This window comes from Adiantum capillus-veneris, chromosome 26 (genome assembly GCF_014529385.1).
Source record: "Adiantum capillus-veneris isolate H3 chromosome 26, ASM1452938v2, whole genome shotgun sequence".
NCBI classification, from domain to species: Eukaryota; Viridiplantae; Streptophyta; class Polypodiopsida; order Polypodiales; family Pteridaceae; genus Adiantum; species Adiantum capillus-veneris.
The window spans coordinates 24,938,570-24,959,601 of record NC_140956.1 but is presented as its reverse complement, the minus strand read 5'-3'; the positions used below and the strand labels follow the sequence as shown (position 1 = coordinate 24,959,601).

The following is a 21,032-nucleotide window of genomic DNA, read 5'->3' as shown; positions in this document are numbered from 1 at the left end:
CCACAGTAGCTGTGTGCAAATTCCTTCTTGATGAGGTGATTTGCCGTTATGGTTGTGTGGGAAAGATCACTGCAGACAGAGGTGAACTGGATACCAAAGAAGCAAGGCAGTTCTTTTCTAGATTAGGAATCAAGCTTTCTCTTACTGCAGCTTACAACTCTGAAGGCAATGGAAAGAGTGAAAGAGGGCACCCTCCTATCATCAAAGCTTTGTCCAAGGCTTGCGGAGGAAGAGTTGGCGAGTGGCCAAAATTGTTACCATATGTTTTATGGGCTGATCGTACAACACATAGCTCAGTAACTGGCTACATGCCCGCAGAGCTAACGTATGGTCAAAAGCCAGTGATGCCGATTGAAGATACAATTTTCTCATGGAATGTACTACCTTGGCAAGAGGGGCTTAGCAGGGAAGGTCTCCTTGGACTGCGTATAAGGCAACTAGAGAGAAGACCTGGAGACATTGAAGCTTTAAAAGAACGACTCAAAAATACAAGGTTGAAAAACAAGGATTACTTTGATAAGTGACATCGGCTCAGGAGCAAAGTAATTGACAAAGGTGATTGGGTTTTAGTGTATGATAGTAGCCTTGATAATCAACACACAGTCATACGTAAGTTTTCAAAAAGATGGTTTGGACCGTATGTTGTAAAGCATGTGCATGAAAATGCTACTTACAGCTTCTCTGAACTAGATGGTATAAAAGTAAAGATTCCCATTGCAGGAAAAAGGATCAAAATGTTTAAGAGAAGAGGAGACAGTGATCCAGAAGATGTTGATGAGGAAGAAGAGCAAAACACAGGTGAAGATGAAGCTCTGGAATCATCCAGTGAAGAAGAAAGCAAAGAAGATGTACAAAAGGGTTGATCTTACAAAGAAATAATGTGGCACATACTGGAGGATGTGCAGGTTTAGAGGGGGTGGATGTCGTACTGTGACACGTACATAGTGGGAACGCATGCTACAAGATCTATCTTGCCACTTTTTAGATACATAATTATATTTCCTATAATGTACATATGCATATTTAAGTATAATAATACGCTTTCTATCTCATCCTATGATTTATCTCAAGGGTAATATATTTTTACTTTACCGTCAAAAAGTACTATGGAAAAAACGTCAATATCTCCGCCTCTTTAACTTGAAGCAAAAAGCATTGATTCTTTATTTCTACTATGTCATTATCATCTTACACCTTAGTTAGATCCTATATCTAAGATAAATTTCAATATATATATATTCTGTGTATTTTTCGTATTTTTCTTATATTTCTTTTTAAGGGAATCAAATCCTAGTGGGACACTAGGTGGCATGATTTCAAAGATACCCCTATTTTAATGCATTATTGCAAGCATGATTACAAAACTTTGTCAAGGAGCAATGTCATGCTTTTGTATTGCATGAGGTGTTCTTTAAAATCAAATGAAAGTTAAGATTAAGGGGACCACAGGAAGACTTTTGTTGTCAGAAATGGACTCTATCTTGATGAATTTTTTACACAAGGTTCCAATCCGAATTGGAAAAAGTATATAAAATGGAAGTTATAGCTAATGAGCTGTATTTTCTGCCCATATTTATACTTTTTTATTTGGAGCAACGGCTGAGGAGATATGATCAAAATACTGGATCCCAGTCTGCCCACACATCATGCAGAGACAACTCATTTCCAACTGTTCCAGTTTCTGTTCACACGGGCTCCTCTCTTCTTGTTTAAATCCTTGGGGGTTCCCTTCACCTATAAAAGGGGACCTCTTTTTCCTTGAAAACCATTGAAGCATTCAAGTCATTGATCAGAGGAATTCATGAGAAAGTGAGTAGTAATGCCTAATTGTATTTAGCCATTAACATAAGCTTATGCCTACACTTTCTCTTAGAGGAAGCTAGCCATTCTTGTAAACTATCCTTGGAAGATCAACTCTAATCGAAGAAGGTCTTAGACTTGGTGTATCAATCAAAGTTGAATTCTTCCCTCTTCTTCTCTCTCCATCAAAAATGGTGCTGAACGGTTTGACAAGTAAGATGTGTTCTACATTGATATTTTGTTGATTTCTTGTTGTTTTATTTTTCATCTCTAATCCAATATATATATATATATATATCTAATTTCATCTTCTCTAACCAAACCTATTTCTCTCACTCTTAGAAATTTATTCTCTTTACAAATTCTAGGTTCTCCTTGCTACATGTACATCTCTCTCCGCAGTATCGTTATTATCTACGGACAAGAATAGGGTTTGGAAGGGAAATTCTCTTCTCTTCTCTTCTCTTCTCTCATATCTACATACTAGAGGTATCTTAGATAAATAATCCACATGATGAGAATTTCTATCGCTTCCACTCTGTGCGATCTATTAGAATTAACGTATGGATTAGCCGTAAAATACACTTTCAACAACGTATAGTGTTTCTCTTTGGCCGAGAAAGGCTCAATGAAATACTTCTTTCACCGGACCCCATCATACTACCTCTTATAGACTATAAATTTTCTTTTGACGTAAGTGTAGTTGTCTTGCTATGAACCAAGAGGATTTGTAGACACAATCAATTCCAATCAGTAGACAAAATATATATATTATGGTAAACACAAAACTACAATTCCAAAGAACAATTCGTAGCCTATTTGGTCGGCAAAGATTGAACGCCATTAACTCATCTATTAACCCTTTCATATTACCCATGATACGATATGACCATAGCCTTGATGTTTTCATCTTTGTGTTGTTTTGATATTCTCTTTTGTGTTCTCTCTTTATGTGTGTGAGCGCAAGAGAGAAAGAGTGGGGATTTTTTGATTGCACTTCCTTCCAAACCCTAGTCTTCATGGCATCTATGGTTTAACTTCTTCATATAGTTTTTGGAGTTCTCTCACAAACTCTCGCAGCCAAAAGCCCGGTGCTTTTCTGGCAAGACAACAAATTTCTCGACATTGTGGTGGTAGAAGTAGCTCCAAGAAACGCTTAAATTAGCCTCTTTGAAACTTCCTTTAGCACCAAGTGTCGACACGTGGTGCTACACACAACTCCACAAAGCTCTTAAATTAGCTTCTTTGAAACCACGTGTCGACACGTGGTGTTACAAGGGTCTCCACGGAGCTGTTAAGTTAGTCTCTTTAAGCTTCCTATAGCACAACATATCGACACGTGGTCCTCCAGGCAGCTCCATAAAGTGCTTAAATTAGCCCTTATGAAGACTCATATAGCACTACGTACGAACAGGTGGTGCTATAGACAACTTTAAAGATATTAAATTAGCCTCTTTGAAACTTCCTTTAGCACCACGTGTTGACACGTGGTGCTATAGAAAACTCTACAAAGCACTTAAATTAGTCTCTTTGAAACTTCCTTTAGCACTAGGTGTTGACATGTGGTGCTACAAGAAGCTCCAAAAAGCTCTTAAATTAGCCTCTTTGAAGCTTCAGAGAGCACTAGGTGTCGACACGTGATGGTACATGCAGCTCCATAAAGTGCTTAAATTAGCTCGTATGAATCTTTCAATAGCATCATGTATCAACACGTGGTGCTACAAGCAACTGCGCAAATGGCTCTGTGGTTTTCAACCCTATAACCAAACAAAGACATTTGTTTATGTTAGAGAGAGAGAAATGAAATGAAATGAAATGTTATATTAAGGTCTTTAAAAGGCCAGAATGACCTATGAGACCAAACTGATACAAAAGTGGTGAATCTGTTACAATGTCTGGGTACCTTAGTACTAAAGTACTAAGTGTGAAAGTGTAAAAATAAATGTGAAAAAACTAAATACAAAGTATTAAATAAACTTCTTAGGAGCATTCTGGGTGTCTGGCTTGAATGTTTTTAATCCTTTGTTGGAGTCTTCTCGGTGAAGTGTGCTTCTGCATCTTGGTCGTGGTCGTCTCGATTTCCTAAGCTCAATCGCTCTATCAATTAGGGTGCCTTTGGTATGAATGTGGGTACTCCTTTGTGCTGGCTGGTGGCCTCTTGCCTCTCCTTCCACTCCTGCTTCTCTCGATCGGAAGAAATCTGTGATCTGCCTCTAAGGCTGAAGTGCTCTTTGTCTTCTCATTAGATTATCCCTGTGCCGATGTAGTTCCGGTAGGTACAAGCCTAAGCATCTTTGATCTTGGTATTGCATGATTCTATCTAGAGGTCCAAAGCCTTCTTTAAAGAGGCAATGAAAACGCCCACGTGTCTCATAGTATACTGTGCAGTGGCATATATAGTGTAATTCTGTCTCCGGCTCCATTCCGCATAACTTGCAAATTCTGCTCTCAGGTGGGATTCCCCTAAATCTGCCAAATTCAATTTCCAATTGGTGTGAGGATGTACGAATCTGACCAATAGCACATCTCAAACCATGAGACAGGTGGGTATCCATGTAACTCGGGCGAATCACAAATCCATCTTCAGATAGTTGTAGGAAGTTTTCTTTGTAGTCGGCCATCTTCGTGCCCAATTCTTGTGTAGGGTCTACCCATGTCCTCTTAGTATCCAACTGTATAAGATCCTGTCGGATGATTTTATTAATCTCCGTTCGTGTAATTGCCAGTGATGGAGCCTCAAGAGAGTATTGGAAGGGGGGTAATCTTTCCATATTGAACCCGTGTCTCTGAAACCACGAGGACAGTTGCGCATACCAGCATGATGTATCCCCTTTCATTGCTAATTGTCGAGAGGATTCGAGGGCCAGTCTAGTATATCGGCAATTATTTCCAAGTTTCCTAACAGCATAGAGCTTAGGAAGCTTAGATCAGAGTTCCTCACGAGAAAGGGTCTAAACAAGGGGGACGCATACGAGACTTATCCCACAAACCATGTATAAAGGACACTGATCTGGTAAGAGCTTCAATTTCTATCGGAGGGGCCGCTAGTTCCGCTCGGGAAATCGCGTGTGGGAAATCATAGATACCAAAGGTCTCTCCATTGACTTCCAATTATCCTGATCCAAAGATGGTCCCCAAATCTGGACCCCATAAAGCATAGCCGAAGCCACCACAGTATCAAAGAGCCAAAGTTTTGTTCGTGGTTCCTGAAACTGCACTTGTGAACACATCCTCTCCAACCCTCCCAAGGCCGCAGAGGCTCTGGATAATCTAGCATCCGCTGCTTTCTTAAGAGTAAACTTCGGTCCTGCAAATACCACCCCAAGGTATGTGTATGCATCTGTGTACTCTACTATATCCTAGCCATATGCAAATGTATGTGTCGATCTCCTAACCCACTGTAGTGTGGTGTTAAACACCATAATTTTGAAGGAGAGAGAGAGAGAGAGAGAGAGAGAGAGAGAGAGAGAGAGAGAGTATGCGCATCATGGTTCCCTATAATGCATACATGAAGGTTGCAGGTAGGGCATGTGGAGCCTAGTGTATATCAGCTTGTAGGGCACGACTGTCCTGCAATAGACTATTGTTGAAGTGATTGTTGGCGTAGTTGAGGTGGAGTCACTATTTTGTGTACTCTTTCTAGATGATAACAACTTCATGCTAAAACGACAATATTTTTGTTGAGTGCATCAAGATTCAACTTCATTTTCAAGCTTAAAAATGCCCTAAAAATGGCTCTTTTATAATAATACTAGCCATGGTGTTGATTGTATTTTTGGCAATAGTTGACTTTGTCTCATTATATAGCTAGATTATGGCTTCCATGTTTTACCCACTATATGAGTTTTCGGCCATCGGATCTTGGCATGTTGCTCATGGGTGAATGACTCACGAGGAGCATACTTGGAAGTCTTTTTGTAGAATAAAGATCCACCACTTTTTGTATTCTTTGTAGTCTTCAAGTCGAGTTCTCTACAAAGATGAGATGTATTTTAGTACTTGTCATTCTTATTCAAATGAGAACCATAAACATTTTGTGCAAGAGCTCTACAGAGATAAGTTGAGAGAGAGAAAAGAGAACAAAAGAAAACATGCACCATAAATGGAAAAATCACGAGAGAGAGAGAGAGAGAGAGAGAGAGAGAGAGAGAGAGAGAGAGAGAGAGAGAGAGAGAGAGAGAGAGAGAGAGAGAGAGAGAGAGAGAGAGAGAGAGAGAGATTGTATTAATGTCATCAAAGGTCAAACATGACCTATGAGACCAAAGAAACATTTTTTATGCTCTATTGAGATTATCAATGGGCACTTTGATGCTTCACGACCGTGGATGTATTGAGAGAGAAAAGCTTAAATACGACCAAATATGGACATGTGATACTTAAGGACTACGGATGTATTGAGAGTCTATGGGGTGGTTGTGAGAAGAAGGAATATCGGGGGAGATCCAAGCTCAAAATGTGAAGGAGAAAAGCTTGAATATGTTCAAATGTGATCCTCACTCTAAAACTTGTAAGGGGCATAGTGAGCATATGTGCGTGCATGGGCGCGCGTGCACACGCACACACACAGATGGCACATTGCTTTGTACAAGCCCAACAAAATTGCATGGTAACAATTCCTAGTTTTACACCTTGTGACTTCTTGGGTTTGAAAGTTTATGAGGGATCCTACTCTAAAAGGCTTGTACCTCATGTTCTATGAGGTACATTATACACACATTCCTTTTTACCTACATCTTACATCTTGACATGAGAAAAATCAACCACATTATTGCTAAAGATTGATTCTTAATGGTTCATTTGTGAAATCCTTTGTCTCCTTTGCAATGTGCTATCATCATCCATTCTCAACTTGATGTCCTCTAATAGCCAGCACCTCTTTCTTGCCTTGACTAGAGTGTAAGTACTAAATAAAAACACATGTGTGAATGATTATTAAATTAAGTAGAAGTATCTTGATTAGTTTGAGATTTTCAAAATCATATATTGATAATTTTTGCTCGGTTTAGTAACTGCTTGGAAAAACTCACTCGGGATTTGGGATTCCTCTATGGGAACCACGGAGCCAAAATACACCGGAGTATGGAGATTGGTGGGTAAGAAAGGAGGAGGTGATGGGGGAACCTCCAAGAAAGGTGCTCTAATCATTTTGTTTTGCTATCATAGAAGAGAGGAAGAACTTCCTCAAAAAGAGGCCTACTCTAGAGCAAACAGGGATTTTCGTGGGAGATGATCTTACATTGTTTTGCATGGCCAGTGTGAAACGGCCGTTGGCCGAGAGTTTCACCCGCAGGAGTCAAGGCTAGGTAGCCAAGAGATGATTGGGCCGATCGGCACTGAAATCCAACTAGTAAAGAAGTGGCTAGGCTCAATTAAAGTCATTTAGGCCCCTCCACAGAACTTCATAAGTTGGTGGATACTAGGAATTAAACCAAAAGGAGCAAATGGACACATGGCAGTAGGAGAGCAACTTGCAGGTCAACTCTCTCTCTCTCTCTCTCTCTCTCTCTCTCTCTCTCTCTCTCTCTCTCTCTCTCTCTCTCTTCAAAGCTCATCCCAAGAGGGGGCGCCTAAATTTGAGGTTGGGGTTGATTTTTGAGGATAAGTTCTCCACAGTGTGTGTGTGAGTAGTGGGTGTAGGTGACCACAGCTTTAATGGCAAGCTTGCCTTCTCCTTTGTCTCATGCAGCGCGATGCTTTCCTCTCACGCATAATGCCCCTCTAGTTGGGCTTCTCAATGACCATGTACAGTTCTGGGGGTTTTATGCGCGTTTGCCAAGGCAAGAGCCTTTTGGACAGGAACCGGATTAATTAATTGCAAATCTCCTTCAGGTACAAACAATTCCATCGCGAAGGAATGCGAAAACGGAGAGTTTTCTAGTGTGAAATCTCGTCTGGTTTACAGGGGAACTGTCCCATTGCGTGTGGGAGCTTCTAAGACATACGTAGATGTGTTTGCTCCGCTCAAAATGGTGCGAAACAGAAAATTACAGCTGCTGTGTTTTTCTGCAGGTTTAGGGTTTCGCACCTAAATTGCAAGGTAATGCTAGGGGATCCTCGAGAAAGCCTTGGGTGCTTGTACAGGACAATTCAAAGAGATTTCCGTGAGGAATCTCGTCTAATTTAAAGGGCAAGTGACGAGGGCTACCGACAGGAGTGATTGGCGCAAAACAAAGAATTACAGCTTGTTGTAATTTTTTGCAGGTGTAGGGTTTTGGCCAGTTTTGATGCCTATAAGTCCCAGGAGCTTCAAGTAAGCTAGGGAATCACCGAATAGGTGTTTTGGTGCAAATTGGAGGCCAAAAACAGAGATTTCAACGTGCTGTAATTTCTCGCCATGTTTTGTAAAGTGCTCGAAAGTGCGTGGAAAGTCACTGTTTACTTGGGACTTTGTCCATGGAGACTTCTAGTGTGGTTATGCTGCCAAGGTTGGGTTAGAGTAGGGGAATTTCAGCCCGATAAAAGTGGGACAGCTTGTAGAAGTTTACAGGTTTTTCTCAAGTGCAATAAGAATAAAGAAATACCGAGAGGGGCGCTAGTCTTTGGGGCCTACAGGGTGTCGTCCGCTTGGAAACGCTCTAGTTGCCAAGCCGTGGTTTGTCTGAAGTGTAATTCCCTGTCAGGGATTTCTTCGTGAAGCTCCTTTGTGTCGTTAAGTTCAAGTAATGTCAATCAGTGTAAAGATTGGGGGTGAAAGCTAAAGTCTACCGTCCTACGGGTCGGTTTCACTTGTACAAAGTGTACTAAGGCTGTGTGTGCTAGTTGTGCCTATGCAAGAAGGGTAGTTGTGCAGGGTACATAGTTTTGTTGTTTTTGTACATAGAAGTCTCGAGACTTCAAAGAGTGGGTAAGTGCAATAAAAATTTGAGGAAAAACTAAACTTTTATCAGCTTTTGGTCGTGAGTGAAGTGGGAGTTTCATCAGAGAAAAGGAAGCTCCATGTTTATGCAGCTTGTGGTGAAGGGTGGGGGTTTTGTTGTGGAGATATCCCTCTTGCTTTGCAAGAACGGTGAGTTGAGAGTGTATCTCTCCTCAATGGGGTGATTAAAGTGGGCGCTTAGCTTTACATATTGACCTCTCTTCATCTTGGTTTGAGGTATGGTAGCTATGTTGTCTGCAGCTCCTTGTGATGCAACTGAAGGAAGATAGACTATGCATTGCAATACCTTGCTTGTACATGTGTGAAAGGGCAAGTTTTCCATCACTTTTTTTGAGTTTCTTTGCTGAACTTTTTCTGGGTTTTCATGGTCAAGCTATGTGTATATATGGGAGCGTTTATGGAGTGTCTGCTAACACATGGAAGGGCGTTTGAAAAGAAGTGAAGCCTTTGGTTTTATTAGCAAAAGTGCAAAGATTTCCGTTGTTTTTCCTTACTTTTTTCTTTGATTTTATTGATCCCTTGGCTTTATTTATTACAACAAAGTATAGTGGATTTGTATAGCGGTGTAGCGGGAAGCTAGTCGGGGCTAGTCGAGCTCGAGTGTGTGTGAGATTGACAAAATTTGTGAGCAGAGACCAGCCCATATTATCTTGAAAAAGCTATTTTCTTCATCCTCTTTTCTTTGTGGTGGTTTGAGGTGTTGTTGAGGATAGCCCCGTAATCCTTCACATAAACTGGTGTCCCCACCGAGGAGAATAGAGTCCTCTTGGTAGGGTTTTGATCTACAGATTGGCATCCATTTGAAGATAAACTCAAGGCCTATGATAGGAGACGGATATGAAGTCTTCAAAAGTGGAAAAGGAGAAGATGTGGATAAGTTCATCCGGAGGATCGAATTGATTGCATTGGAGAGCAATAGGGATGATGGTGCTTTCAAGGTACGTTTGGTGAGTTTGCTGCTTGAAAGTGAAGCACGCGAATGGTATGAAAATAGACTTGAAGATGAGAAAAAGGGCAATTGGAATAATCTTTCTCAAGCCTTGAGAGAAGAGTTTGAGAAGGATGATGATCCCGAGGATTTGTGGAGAGAGCTAAACAAGCTGCAACAAGGAGAATATTAGGATATCAATGTAAACATAAACAGGTTTGAAGCTTGTTGGAGAAAGATTATAAAGGGATTTGAAGAAAACCAAATGCCTTTCGATTTCTTGAAGAAAGATAGATTTGTGGCTCTCTTGCATCAAAGCATTAGAGACAAGGCGGAGCTCAAGGACCTAGGGACCTACAATGAGGCAGTGAAGGTTGCTAAAGAACAATGAAGAAAGAAGGTGAGAAGACATGAGATGGAAAATAGGGAAAGAGAAGAAAATGTACATCAAAGGGATGCTTATGAATAAGGTGGTCGAGCCTTTGCCTTTGGATATGCATGTTGAAAGGGAAATCCATGTGGAAGCTCCAAGAGTGGACAATAAAGGATAGGAAGCCCTTCACTACGACATCCAAAGATTGACAGAGCAATTAGTCAACCTCAACCTAGCTATGCAAGCTATCCAACAACAAATAAGGCGAGCGACCTCAAACAAAAGCGTTGGCAGCTGCCCCCGCTAGCCCTGCGCACCCTCTCCCAATCGCCTTGCACCTGCCTTCCCCCCTCGCCATCGCTCTCCTTTCCCCCTCCTCCTCCCTTGTGTTGCGCGCTAGCCCTAGCTACCCCCCCCCCCCCCCCTCGGCTTTATTCGCCAACGAACCCTTCCTATCCCGCGCACGACAACTTTAGTCGTTGCCAAGGCTGCAGGTGTTCCTATAATACGCGTTCTGGTTCGTGACACTCTTACCCTCCCAAGGTGGCTCTCCTACCTAGGGTGAGTGGTGGGTGGTTATGCGAGAGCGTGGAGTATTCGGGACTCTCGAATCAATACTTCATTTGCAGGCAGATTGGTCATTTAGCGAAGACTTGTTCTCGTCGGAGATCTTGACCCGTAGCGCATGCTCAGTCTCCCAAGGCTGAACATGCCCAGTAGATAGGTACCTAGGACACTCAGGTTGGCACTTCGAAAGAGGCCAGCGACCAGCTAGCTGATGGTTGGTAGCAGGTGTCCGGCTGCCGTCGACATGGACAGGCTCGCCACACCGCCCCCCTCTGGTGGCCGACCTCGTGCATCTCGGCAATAGTGGGTTCCGATAGGGAATCGTTTCGACCCTTTGCAGCAGGAGTCCTTTGAGGAGTCTCCCTCCACCTCAGGTCCACTGCCCCCTCTCCCCTCCACCTTCAGACTCCTCGGCCCCGCCGCCACCTCCCCCCCCCCAAACCCACCTCCTCCACCCCCACCTCCCGCCCCCCCCCTTTCCCCCGTTGGGCCTGCAGCCTCATCACCCGACCCATCCCACACCCCTCCTCGGACACAAGGGACAGGGCCCTCGTCTGTAGCTCGACGCTCTCTTGGTAGTGCTTTCGCTATGAGCCGAATGGCTTGGGAGGGACAACCCTACTTGAGGACGCCATTTTTGGTACAGGCCTCTCCTTTTGCATCAGTCCCCTTGGGCTGGCCAGCTTTTACATTGGCTGACGGTGGGATTTCTTTGACTACAGCTCCACACGTTTCCTCATTGACCCTTCTCTCGACCTTGAGGCAGCTTGCTTCCGAGTTCACGTCCTCTTCCTAGGAGCCAGTGGCACCGAGGCTTTGGACTCAGCGGTAGGTTTTTCCTTTCCGTTGTGTGGCAGGGATCACACAGAGTGGACCTTGCACACAATTCTTGATTGACTCCAGGTCCAGGCTATAGAGTTCTCACACGACACAGGGGATTTCGAGGTGACGGATTTGATACAAACACTCTGGCCTCTAGCCAAGTTAAGTGTGATGCCACCGGATGCAGCAGGATGTAGATACCTTGTGGTTCACTTATTTGCCGACACTCAAAGCGCTCCTTGCTATGTATTTGTACATGAGGATTCTTGGATAGAGGATGTAGCCCTACGGATTGCACGGGCCTGGGTGGCATAGTCACTTTAGATGCGTCTATCTAGAGGTCACTCGGATGCGGATTACTCCTTATCCAAGCCGGCCTCGAAGATAGCAAGGTTGACTGTTGTTGCAACATCGGTCTTCTCTCACTGATCCCATGAGGATTGTCTCATGGAATGTGCAGGGTTTAGGTGGGCCCTAGTTTCAGCGTCAAAGGGGCTGCTTGGGTCAGGAGCTTCAGAGATGCCTTGTGGGTGTTATGATTGATATTCTTATGCTTCAGGAGCACCATCTTTGTGAGAGCCACATTCCGCGATGTGGTCAGATTCTATGTGGCCGGCGGGCTCATGGAAGCAGGCCATTGTGGATAGAGGTATTATTGTGCCAGACAAGCCCAATGGATTACTATGTAGGTTCATGGTTGCCTCATGGTCTTCCTGAACATTTATGCGCCCAATGTGGCAAGTGCACGAGCTGAGTTTTGGTCACATATTGTAGAGTCTTTGCCGCATGCAGAGCAGTGGTGTGTCGGGGGAGAGTTAAAGATGTTGGAGGACCCCTCAGAGAGGATTGGAGGTGGCCATGCTAGTGTACATGGGGCTGAGTTGGCAGCATGGAGGCTTTGTGCAGCCCCCAGATAGCTTATCTATCTCTCGCTCTGACCGTAGAGTAGGAGTGAATCTATCTAGGATAGATCTCTTCTACGCGAGTGACCGTATCTGTGACATGGGAGGATCTGTTTACATTCTGGCAAGGAATTCTTTCTTAGATCACGCGCCGTTGATTCTTATTGTGACAGACAAACAAATGAGTGGGAGTGTGATGTTGCGCATCCCCTGTCAGGTGCAGCGGAAGTGTTTAATGATTTAGCTCGGATCTAGTACTCCGCACAAACACAAGCTTACTTTACTTCACTTGAGAGAGAAACTGAACTGAATGCAATGAATGAGAGAGACGCAAAGAGAGAGAGAAAAGAGATGACACCGAATGTCCGGTCCCAACCTCCCTCAAGGGCCCTCTTGCTCTATTGCCAGAGCAAGTACTTGCTTTATTTCTTGCACAATGCTGATACAATGATGCTAAATGCTGAGATGGGTACTTGATGTTGATGCTTGATACTGCGAGGTGAAGTGCTGGGTACTTTGGTACTTGGTAAGCAAGGTTTCCCCCAAGTTTTCTATCACGTTTTCTGAGTTTTTTTTCGCGGAACTTTGTGGGTTTTCATATTGGGCTTGATTTGAATGGGTTTTGGTCAAGCTATGTGTATATATGGGAGCGCCTATGGAGTCTCTACTAGCACATGGAAGGGTGTTTGAAAAGAAGTGAAGCTCTTCGTCTTATTAACAAAAGTGCAGAGATTTCCATTGTTTTTCCTTAGTTTTTTCCTCGATTTTATTGATCCCTTGGCTTCCTTTAGTGCAACCAAGTATAGTGGGATTGATAGCAGTGTAGAGGGAAGCTAATCGGGGCTAGTCCAATTTGAGTGTGTGTGAGGTTGACAAAATTCGTGAGCGGAGATTACCTTGAGAAAGCTATTCTTTTCATCCTCCTTTCTTTGTGGTGGTTTGAGGTGTTATAGAGGCCAAACCCCCAATCGTTCAGAACGTCCCATACCAATAGTCCTTTCCCCAACAAGGGTGTTTGGGCAGGCACTGGCAAGATTCTATAGTTCAAGTGTGGGGATCACAAATTGGGCCCAGGGTCTAAATATGACTTTATTTATCGTCCTAACCTAAATGCTTGGTTCACGTTGGCGAACATACCTCAGTGCTATGAGAGAAGCGTGCTGTCCTCCATAACTGTATTTGTCATGCATGAGGATCATTTTTCTGTCTAAGAAAAACCATGGTGAATACTTCTCACATAATTAAGGGGAGCTATACTATCCTCGTCCAACCTGCTCTCCTTACAAAACAGTAAATTATTGCATAATTGGTTGAATCACTCTCCTTGTAACTTTACCATGGGAGGTCAGCAGTTCCTAGTGGTCTATCGTGTGCGCAAGTCTCTAAACTTCAGCTGCAATTATGACAAGGACAAAGCTCATCTCATTCTCCCCTTTTAGCTGCATTCACCTGAACCAATCATTCAAGTGTGGTTTCTTACCTATAGTCGAGTGGTCTGGTGAAATGGTTTTTAATTGTGTACCTATGAAGTTTGTGTTTGTGCTTATAGTATATACCACATTTTGTTGGCTATTGTTCATTGGGTTCCAGGATTAAAGTTTCATTTGTGAGGCAAACTTATGTAAGATATCTGCTTTGCTTAACATAAATTGTTGCCTTTGTATTTTCAGGTGGATATATTGTAGATAACTGGTGCTCAGAATGTACACATTTAATTGTGGAGGATGGTTCGAATGTCCATGGTACAGTGATTCAAGCTGTAGCTGACAAGAGACCAGTCATTGGACTTGGTTGGATTGAGGTTAGAACATGATGCACATAATTCACCTTTATGCTTGTAGCCAACCTTGGATAAAATTAGCTCGATAGCTTGTGATGCTTATGAAGTCACTTAAGTTGTAAGCTACTGGCTCACACATCATGGTTTTATGTGCTGTGTTGAACTAGGCTCTCTCTGCAAGAAGTTCTTTATCATCCGAATTTGTCAGCTGTTCAAGGTACAAAAATTAGTCTTGCATATGTGTGACTTTTTTTGGGCAATGCTATATATTACTGGTGGGAAACCTCAAGGTGAGGAAAAACCCTTGAATAAGGTAATATACAAAGATAGCCCCAATGGAACCCTAAATTAGAGGGTTGAGATGGCATGCAACCAGAAACAGTCAACAACATATTTAATTTTTTGCTGAAAGATGTCTTCAATGGGGAAAGAGAAATGCAAGGTTTGTCGAAGAGAGGCCACAAAGAAAAGCAATGGTCTTTTGGAGTTTTAAGGAACATAACATCATTCCCAAAACTCCCATAAAGGCCATAAGAGAACCCAAGAAAAAAAATTGAAGGCATCTTATGAGGGATAAAGCCCAACACCAAACATTTATTTGGAACCACCTTCCAAAGCAAACAGAAAAAAATCGAATATGAGGAATTCCGATAATGTGCAAAAAGAGTACCCAAGTGAAGACATTACCAAGGTAAATGGCATGAGTGTCCTTGGAAGGACGATCACATTGACATTGGCCACCCGATTTTGCGTTTAGCAGCACAATGCCCCTTGGAAGCATGGGAATTCTGTAAAAACAGTCTTTCCTTAAGAAGACGGTGGCACTTTCATATCCTAACAAGCATTTATGCCATCAAATTTCATTTTCTTGCATGCACTATATTGCAGTATTTCACATTTGAGTCCCAAAAGGAAGATTGTAGTCAAGCATATACTTTTTAGCTGTAATGGTTGTAAGTACACCACTCAAGGCACGTTCTTGAGAATTGAAATGGAAAATTGGCAGAAAAGGCTGAAGCCAAGCACGAATTTGATGCCAAAATAAATTATTGCCTAGGCCAAAGTTATTTTTATTCACAAGAAATAAAACACAATACCCATTGCCGTTCCCAATATGCTCAACTGTGCTAACTCCTTCTTGAGCCCAAAAAAAAGCCTTTCGAGGCTCAGTTTTGAATAAGGTAATGTGCTAAGCGGTGCCGTTAACTACAAACTTCCAAACTGACCAGGCCAATCTTGAGATGCCAAGAAAGATGTGTCTCACTCTTTTTCAATTAGCACTCAATTGAGTGGCATATGGACAGCACAAAACCGGCAAGTCACGTGACAAGGCAGTAAAACTTTGTAACAATACTAAACTCAATGGCAAACAACAAACGTGAACTTGAAAGTACACTTTAGACAATAAGCATTGGTCCCTCAAACTAGGTGTTTCTTGTGGTTTTTCTTTATTTTATCAAGGAATTGTCATGGTCACAACAGTTTTGTGTACCCACATACACACTTTTGATACAATCACAGAGCTGCAATCTAGGAAGTAATGGCACCCTGACTTCTCTTTTATAGGCACTTGGCCCCAAAAGCCCTAAAGCAACTTAGAAATTATGTGTTATTTTCCCTTAGTGCTAAAAAGCACGCGATATCAATAACTGATGCTAAAAGGCGTCTAAAAATCATCTGCTTTCAATAGCTATCACTAGGAAGCAATTCGGGTGCCAAATTGGCCACGTTAGCCTTGTCAATACGCTAACATGGTAGCAAATCCGTACACTTGCCATGTCAACAATCTGTACAATTGCCATGTTAGCATCCGCGATTCATGGTGTGTTCCGTGGGCAGCTGAGTTCCTCTTCAAGTTGGCTCTTCATTGCTCCAGTTTGGAAAGTCATCACTTTGTAACATATCTTACCACCAACATCATCGCAAAGGAAGAGTACTTGCCCTTGATTACGACTGCAAAACAAACATAAAACCTATCTTTAAAAGACACTGATTGTAACAGACTTGGATACCCCAAGTCGCGGATCTGGCACGACACACGAGAGAATTACTTAAAAACACTTCACAAACTTTATCACAATTCAGTAGAGTCGACATGGCCCAGCGTAGTAGTTCCGTGCTTCGAGGTATTGGCCCCAAAGTTTGCCGCCCCTTTCGGCATTTATTTTTATATTAATGCTTGAGCAAAGTTACAAAATCCGAGGTCCTCTCTACACAGTGCTCGTCATCAAATCTGAGTGGAAGGGAGGCCCTAGGTACATATTTAAAGGCTCATGGCCTCTCAAAAGCAGTACATGAAAAGCTGCAAACTCAAAATCATCTTGTCCCAAAAATTAGCGCTCCCAAAAGTTGACAGCGCAAATCGCAAAAATCCATACAATTGCCGCATTATCAATCAACGCAAAACGCGGAATGTCCGTACAACTGCCACGTCGGCGCTTCCTGTGCGATTTCATCTTTTTGGTTTAATTTTAATAGCCTTGTGTCCCTTAGGCTCTATCGGAAAGGAACCATAAGTTGGGACAACTTTAAAAGTCATTTTTATCTGTCAGGATTATTCACATAGCCATGCTACGTCATCATTGTCCTCGATTATGCCAGCAAAATTAGACATAAACCAGTAAAATCAGCTCCGAGTAGATAATGTCGCCATTGCGTGAGAGCATGGATAACTGCCAATAGCTCTCTCGTAAATTTGTGCTACCATCTCTGGACGTGAAAACATCCTGTCCTCGTAAACAATGACATGGCTTGTTTGCATCAAAAGTGCTCCTAGACTGCGACCACAAGCATCACAGTAAACTTCGAATGGCTTTTGCAAGTCTGGCAAGGCCTACAATGGTCCCGTAGTCAACTTGTCCTTGAGGGTCTGAAAAGCGGTAATCTTTGTCGATCCCCAAGTGAAAGGAACCTTTTTTTGAGTGAGTAAATGCAAAGGAGAAGCTATCTCAGCAAATTTTCGAATGAACCGCTGATAATATGAATACAAGCCCATAAAGCTTCGAACTTCAAGAACATTCTTTAAATCAGGCCAATCACGAATAGTCTCAATTTTGGCCCGGCTCCATCGTTACCCCTTCTGCTGAGACGATGGTGTATCTCCGGCAAGAAAAAATCGCTCTTTTTTGCATTTATAACCAATTTATGCTTCCGCAGTGCCTGGAAGATCTGCAACAGGTGGTGTCTGTGTTCTACTTTATTCTTGGAGAAGACGATGATGTCGTCAAAGAAAGTGTCCACAAGCGATCGATACTCTCTGAAAATCCGATCCATCATACGGTTGAATGTCGCCAGAGCATTCGTAAGGCAAAATGGCATAACCAAATATTCATACAACCCAAAAGTTGTCTTGTAGACGTCTCTAGAAGCAATTCGGATATGATGATATCCACTTTTCAGATGAATTCTGCTACAACAAGAGGATCCTTGAAGTCTGTCGAGTATATCATCGATGCTTGGAATAGGGAATCTGTTCTTGATGGTTATTTTATTGAGAGCTCTATAGTCAATGCACATCCTCCACGATCCATCTTTTGTTAATACTAGCAATAACGGTGAACGAAAAGGTGAAGTGCTAGGTTGGATGAGACCCTTTTCAAGAAGTCCTTTTACTTGATTCATTATTTCTTCATTTTGGCCTCGGCTAACTCGATAAGACGGTCGGTTCGGTGGTGTACTACTGGGAATCAAATCACTCGTGTGATCCTTAGGACGAGAATGTGGTAACTTGCCTTGTAGGCCTTTAGAGAAACAATCAACCTGTGCGTGTAGAAATTCTTGTCGTTCCTTTTCTAAATTAGACATATTTGACCTTTGTTCATCATTCAATTCCTTCAAGAAGATCGAGCAAACAAAAAGATTGGGTTTCATTAATTTGGAAATGGCCGAAGCCGATACAAGTGGGACGGACTTGTCCTTCAGCTTTACATCAATTACAATCTCTCTGCCCTTTCCTGGCCCTATAATCGACCGCGGCACTGTTCTTGTGGAACCAAGGGATTCCTAGGAGGACGTCACACCCTTTCAAAGACATGATGTAAAAGTCCTCGTGCCCTAAATACCCCTGACAATGCAAACGAAGTTACAGGTGTAAATGGCAACATCTTGTCCGGGTGCCGCAAGAACAGCCTCCGCTTGTGGCCCCATTTGCTCGGGCGTAATTCCAAGTCGAGCCGCCAATTCGGGTGAAATAAAGCTGGCCTTGGCTCCTCCATCAAAGAAGATGAGGGCTTCTTGATGTCGTACTTTGCCCCATGCGCGACAAAGTTTAGTGCTTTCATCCATCTGCACTGGGTCGGCGGTCCCCACCCAATCAAGCACTAGTCCTGCCTTTGTCTTTCCTTTTCTTCCGCGTCCTTCGGTTGCTCTGGAACTCTTTGGCTTATCGTCTGGTTGTCCATTGGGTGCCTTTTTTTGGGGCAATGTACGGATATATGTTCTCCACAGTCAAAACACTTCCACGCTTTGAGGTATTCAGATTTCTGTTCCTCTCTCAGTCAGGGACGTGTATCTTTCTTTTTCTGAAACTTCCCTTTTCATCCATTATCATTTGTCGAATTTTGTCTGGTCCTCGGTGTCAAAAGTTAATCAGTTGGGTAAGTCAGATTACCGAAATGCATAGCAAACCCTTGCTTAGCATGTCCCATCAGTTGTATGGACTCGGACTTCTGTAGTAAGTAGTAATCTCGTATCCCTATGGGAAGTCCACAACAAAATCGCTCGATTTGCTGTCTAAAAGTGATCTTTTTGAAAGAAGAGGTAGGGAGAAAAGCATCCCAAAATCTCTTGTAACAAGTATCCAAAGTATCTCCCTTGGTCCACCGAAGAAGATTCCAAGCAGTAATCACATCACGTTCGTACTCCCGAGTGAGCCAAGAGGAAATGAAAAGTTGCTTGAACTTTAGCCACTTTGTCAGTGCTTCTTTTTGTAACAAAAGAGTGGACCACTGTGTCCGTGCATTTTTTCAAATAGGATGCTGCCCTCCTGATCTCGGAGTGCTCTGAATAGCGCCCCCCAGAAAAAAGCTGTCAAATTGTTGAATAAAAGCAAGGGCCTTGTGAGCATCTCGAAAACCTGAAAAGGTATCAAATTTTAGCGCTTGTCCAACCTCCTTGAATTCTTTGGTCTTCTTGCTCTTATCCTCGAGAAAGTCGTATTGATTGGCTCTATAAAAGTGCTTCCTCTTTGAATAAAACATCCGGTCATCAAAGTCCGAACTCTCAGAAGAGGATGAATCCTTCTCAGAACTGTCAGAAGATATCCGAGGTCTTTGGTAGGATCTGCTCTTCTTGGCCTTCTTCTTGTTCTTACCGTGTCTCTGAGTCTTTCTTCGCTTCCTTCTCTTTCGGTCCTCATCACTTGAATCAGAGAAGCTATCTGAACTGTCAGAAGAGGATAAGGATGAACTTGAAACACCCTCAAAACGTACGCGCTTCTTTGGCCTTCGTGCATTCACATGTTAGGTGCAGCGGAATGAATGTTTGCACTTTGCTTAAGATGAGTGCTCCGAACTGTGCTCAAGGTTCTTTTTGTTCTTATGGAAGGGAGAGCCTTCCATTCTTAATGAGAGAATGCTATGATCATAAACAAAGTGAATGGACACCATGCGTGCAAGTGTATGAGACTGAGAGATAGAGAGAGAAGAGAGATACGACACCAGAGACGTTGTAAAACCCTCTTCCGAAGGCCCCACCCTCGTCGGCGAGGGTGGTCTACTTATGATTGCACAAATCGGTACAAACTGAATGCATGTGACTGATGCAAGTCTAGGCTATGTCGGCGATAATGACGGTGATGACGAGACCGACCTAAGGGCTGAAATCTGCAATCTTTTATTTGCTGTCCAAAAACGCTATGGGCTGAAATCTGCTACAATCCAAAAACGCTGATTTGGGGGGCTGTTTTTGTGGGTCTTTGTTGCTGAAAATCTGCAGGTTCAGGGCTGAAAATTGAGGTTTCTTTAGGCTGAAACTGACGGTCTTCCCGCCGAATCTGCTACTCTTTTAGGGACTGATCTTGCAGGTATTTCATTGCTGAAAACGCTGCACTGTTGTGGCTGAAAACGCTGCAAATCTGCAAATGCTTTGATCTGCAAAAACGCTAGGGAAAGCTCTGCAAAAAACACTAGGTATGGGAGTTTGCAAAAAATGCTAGGTCTGAGTTCCTGCTGGCGATGGATGCTGATGCAAAACGCTAGGCAAGGCTTGATGCGGTGAAGATCTCCTTGGAAGAGAAAACGCTAGGGAGATGGGAGTTCTTGCTTGGAGGGGGAAACCGCCAAGGGGTCTTGTTGAGAAGTTGCCTGCTGAGCTTGGCTTCTGTTGCCTCTTCTGCCATTTAGTGTTAGTCTAGGTTTGCTTATATACAAACTTACTCAATTTGCCCTACCTACTTTCCAACAAAAGTCACTTAAAAATAATAAGTGAAAAATGTCAAAAATAGGTAAAATAGGCTAAATGCACTGGAAAATTCCCCTGAAGGATTCTAATGGATTCTGCTGGGAATGCTTATGATCATGCTCTGTGCAACCAGAGGATATGCATCTACACTAAGTGACTGGGCATGCACTGTCTACGAATAGACTCACAACAAGTGCTAGATCACTTCTAAATCTAGACTGACTAGATTGACTGAACCCTTGTCATGCTGTAGCTTGTCCATGGACACATAGGGTTGGATGCGTCACGTGACATCGCATAAGAAGACTGACGACCCAAATAACTAGGATAATCTGCTCCTCGGTTGTGTCTCTTTGAATGCTTCGTGGTCCTCAATATTTGGATCACTTGTTGTTCTATCACATTGTCAAGTTCATCTTCAGTGAACACCCGCGGGGCAGGTGGTTCTTTCAATGCCCAACTTTAAAGGTGAGTTGATGGTTGTACGCCACTGAGTATGCATTTTGTCGATGATGCTTGGTCAAAAATTTTGCATACTAGGGATCCTTTGAATATTGGAGCATCTGCTTAGCACAGGCATCAAC

At 42.9% G+C, this 21,032-nt stretch overlaps 1 protein-coding gene across 3 annotated transcripts in view; it reads left to right on the top strand.

Annotated features, from left to right (window-relative positions):
* Nucleotides 1–21,032, top strand: part of NBS1 (nijmegen breakage syndrome 1) — a 144,625-nt gene that overhangs the window by 52,437 nt on the left and 71,156 nt on the right. For all 3 annotated transcript variants that reach the window (XM_086501170.1, XM_086501168.1, XM_086501169.1), the window contains exons 5-6: nucleotides 13,940–14,070; nucleotides 14,217–14,266. In XM_086501170.1, the coding sequence (XP_086357296.1) occupies nucleotides 13,940–14,070; nucleotides 14,217–14,266 (181 nt within the window). The remainder of the gene's footprint in view (nucleotides 1–13,939; nucleotides 14,071–14,216; nucleotides 14,267–21,032) is intronic.